General features: G+C 44.6%; 1 protein-coding gene across 1 annotated transcript; it reads right to left on the minus strand.

Annotated features, from left to right (window-relative positions):
* Positions 1-748: 748 nt before the first annotated feature.
* LOC146009740 (olfactory receptor 5B12-like) lies at positions 749-3075 on the minus strand. Its single transcript, XM_083150202.1, has 2 exons — positions 3063-3075; positions 749-1680 (listed from the first exon to the last, which is right to left on the minus strand). The coding sequence occupies exons 1-2, from the start codon at positions 3073-3075 to the stop codon at positions 749-751; spliced, it is 945 nt and encodes a 314-aa protein (XP_083006328.1).
* Between the last annotated feature and the right edge of the window lie 354 nt (positions 3076-3429).

Consider the following 3429-nt stretch of genomic DNA (forward strand, 5'->3'; position numbering starts at 1 on the left):
ATTTCATCCGATTTCGGCCCTTTGGGCTGATAAATCGGGTGAAATCGGGCCAAAATCGCATGTGTTTGACACCTGATCTGATGCGCGGTCCCGCGCGCATCGAATCGGATCACGGCGTCGGACCTACAGAACATAAGATATATCGGAATCTGAGCCATCATGGGTGCTTTTTAGCACCCACGATGTTCAGATCCGATATATCTTTATATACAGCCCCCCTGTCTTACTAGCAGCGCCCCCCCCTGCATTGACGGCTCCCAGCGGAGGTAGTGCAGGCGGGGACCGCAGGCGTCGCAGAGCAGAGACTGTCGCGGGAGAATAGGAAGAAATCCTATTAAAAATATTCCGACTGATTGGCTGAATAAGATTTCTTTCTATTCTCCCGCCGCGCCGATAAATCGAGACGATTTATCACATGTAAAAAATGGCACATCAAGTGCCAATCTTATCAAGCTCCCCCGAGGAGCTGCCGGGGAAGCTCAGGGGGAAGTCGGGGGCGACTTGTCCTCAGGACAAGTCACCCTAGTGTATGGGGGCCTTTACCCTCCTTAGTCAAGAGACGGTGAGATCAGCTGGAAAAATGGCCACTCACTCTAGTGCTCAGACAGACGAGGCAGCACGGAGGCCTGCTCCTCTCTTTTGAATACCCCTGATTTAAGCAATCATTAAAAAAATCACAGAGGCCCATTCAAAAAGATTTATTGTATGTGATGTTGTCTACAGAACAAACATACTGATACCATAAAAGTTAAAAAACGTAGCCTATAAAGAACTTAGCCTTCAAACTGACTAAGGACTTTGCTACTTCTTTATTCTTCAGACAGTAAATAAAAGGATTCAGCATAGGCACCAACACAACATAAACCAGAGCGAATAACTTATCCAGTTTTGGGAAATAACTGGATGTAGGTTTTATATGCAAACAGATCATAGTCCCATAATAAATCATCACACAGGTTAGATGGGAGGCGCAGGTGGAAAATGCTTTATTTTTCCCTTCTGCAGATTTTATTTTCAAAATGTTGGAGATAATATATATGTATGACAGTAATATAAACAGAAATGAAGACAATCCCAGTAGTACCCCTTCTATGTAGTTTAACATTTCCACCTTGGATATATCACTGCAGGAGATAATCAGCAATGGGGATACATCACAAAAGAAATGGTCAATGGGACGCCCTGACCAAAAGGACATATTAGATATAAGGACAGCGTGTCCAACTGGATCCAAAAAACCCACAACCCAAGCAGCAATTGAGAGACCGGCACAGTTTCTTATACTCATTAGAACAATGTAATTAAGAGGGTGACAGATTGCCACATAGCGGTCATATGCCATGGCTGCTAGCAGGAGAAGCTCAGTAATAACCAGGGACACAAAGATATACATCTGGGTTACACATCCTGCAAATGAAATAATATTATGTTTTGTGAAGATCATATTAAATAATGTCGGCAGAATATTTGATGAGGAAGCGATGTCAATGATGGACAGGTTGAATAAGAAGATGTACATGGGGGTGTGCAGATGGGAATCAGCAGAAAAAACAGAAATAATAGTGAAATTTCCTAAAAATATCATGGAATAGGCAAATATAAGTAATACACCGACTGGGATCTGTAACTCCGGGTCATCAAACAGACCCAGCAGTGTGAATTCTGTCACATTATTACAACCTGTTGGCAGAAAAAAAACCTTTGAAAATGAAAATAGTTTCATTGCACATTACAGTTACTAATGTTGAATACATTTCTATACTACAGTTATACAATGTACATTTGTATTCATAGGGGTTATTCTGGTCCGTTTGCACAGACCGTAGATTTGCAGGGGATTGATGTTTGGCATACGGGCATGCGCAGCTGCATTTCTGCACATGTGCATATGCCAGGTGCGTGCAGCCACGGTGAACAGACTATGCCGGGTGCACGCAAACAACATTGCGGGCGGGGGGGGGGGGTGGCTGTAGATAGGTGTGCCCATGGGAATGCCTAGCATTTCATGAGCGTTCCCATGAAAATCACTGATGTGGGTGCCGGGGGTGGGCAGCTGATATCAACAGATGTCAGCTGCCCACCCACTTCCTTCTGAATGCCCACACACATCTAAGGTTACCTCAGACTAACATTGGATGTACATGTGTCTTCCATATCATTTGATGGTCGTGACCATTGAATAATGTGTGTGTTCTCCCATAGCCTGAGAATGGATGTTTATGTAAAATATCCATTCACATCCTGTGCAAAGGAGTGTGTGATTGGAGGGGGTTCCTGGCATTCGCAGGCGTCTGGTGGACTCGCAAGACTGTGAAAACGTAGCTTTGCGAGTCAACCAGAATAAGGTCCATAGTGTGATAGATACCACAGATCTCCACCTGAGGATAATGTGGAAAATCCACACCAGGTTTTAGATCAGCAGCATGAAAACCAGATCCAGTCCATGTTTCCTAATTAATGTGATTTGGTTTGGGCTGATTAAGCAGCACCTGCATTCTCTTGAATGAGGGTTTCCAGGGCAGAGGGTCATTGCTCTTGATGGTGGAATAGCTGCCCAAGTGATAGGCTCAGCAGAGTAAATTCTGTCACATTATTACAACCTGTTGGCAGAAAAAAACTTTTGAAAATAAAAATACAGTAGTTTCATTACACATTACGGTTACTAATGTTTAATACATTTCTATACTACAGTTATTCAATGTACATTTGTATTCATAGGGGTTATTCTGGTCCGTTTGCACAGACCGTAGATTCGCAGGGGATTGATGTTTGGCATACGGGCATGCGCAGCTGCATTTCTGCACATGTGCATATGCCAGGTACGTGCAACCATGGTGAACAGACTATGCCGGGTTCACGCAAACAACATTGCGGGCGGGGGGGGGGGGGGGTGGGCTGGCGGCAGATAGGTGTGCCCATGGGAATGCCTAGCATTTCATGAGCGTTCCCATGAAAATCACTGATGTGGGTGCCGGGGGTGGGCAGCTGATATCAACAGATGTCAGCTGCCCACCCACTTCCTTCTGAATGCCCACACACATCTAAGGTTACCTCAGACTAACCTTGGATGTACATGTGTCTTCCATATCATTTGATGGTCGTGACCATTGAATAATGTGTTTGTTCTCCCATAGCCTGAGAATGGATGTTTATGTAAAATATCCATTCACATCCTGTGCAAAGGAGTGTGTGATTGGAGGGGGTTCCTGGCATTCGCAGGCGTCTGGTGGACTCGCAAGACTGTGAAAACTTAGCTTTGCGATTCAACCAGAATAAGGTCCATAGTGTGATAGATACCGCAGATCTCCACCTGAGGATAATGTGGAAAATCCACACCAGGTTTTAGATCAGGAGCATGAAAACCCGATTCAGTCCATGTTTCCTAATTAATGTGATTTGGGTTGGGCTGATTAAGCAGCACCTGCATGC

This window comes from Crinia signifera, chromosome 6, assembly GCF_055691185.1.
Source record: "Crinia signifera chromosome 6, ASM5569118v1, whole genome shotgun sequence".
Taxonomy (NCBI): domain Eukaryota; kingdom Metazoa; phylum Chordata; class Amphibia; order Anura; family Myobatrachidae; genus Crinia; species Crinia signifera.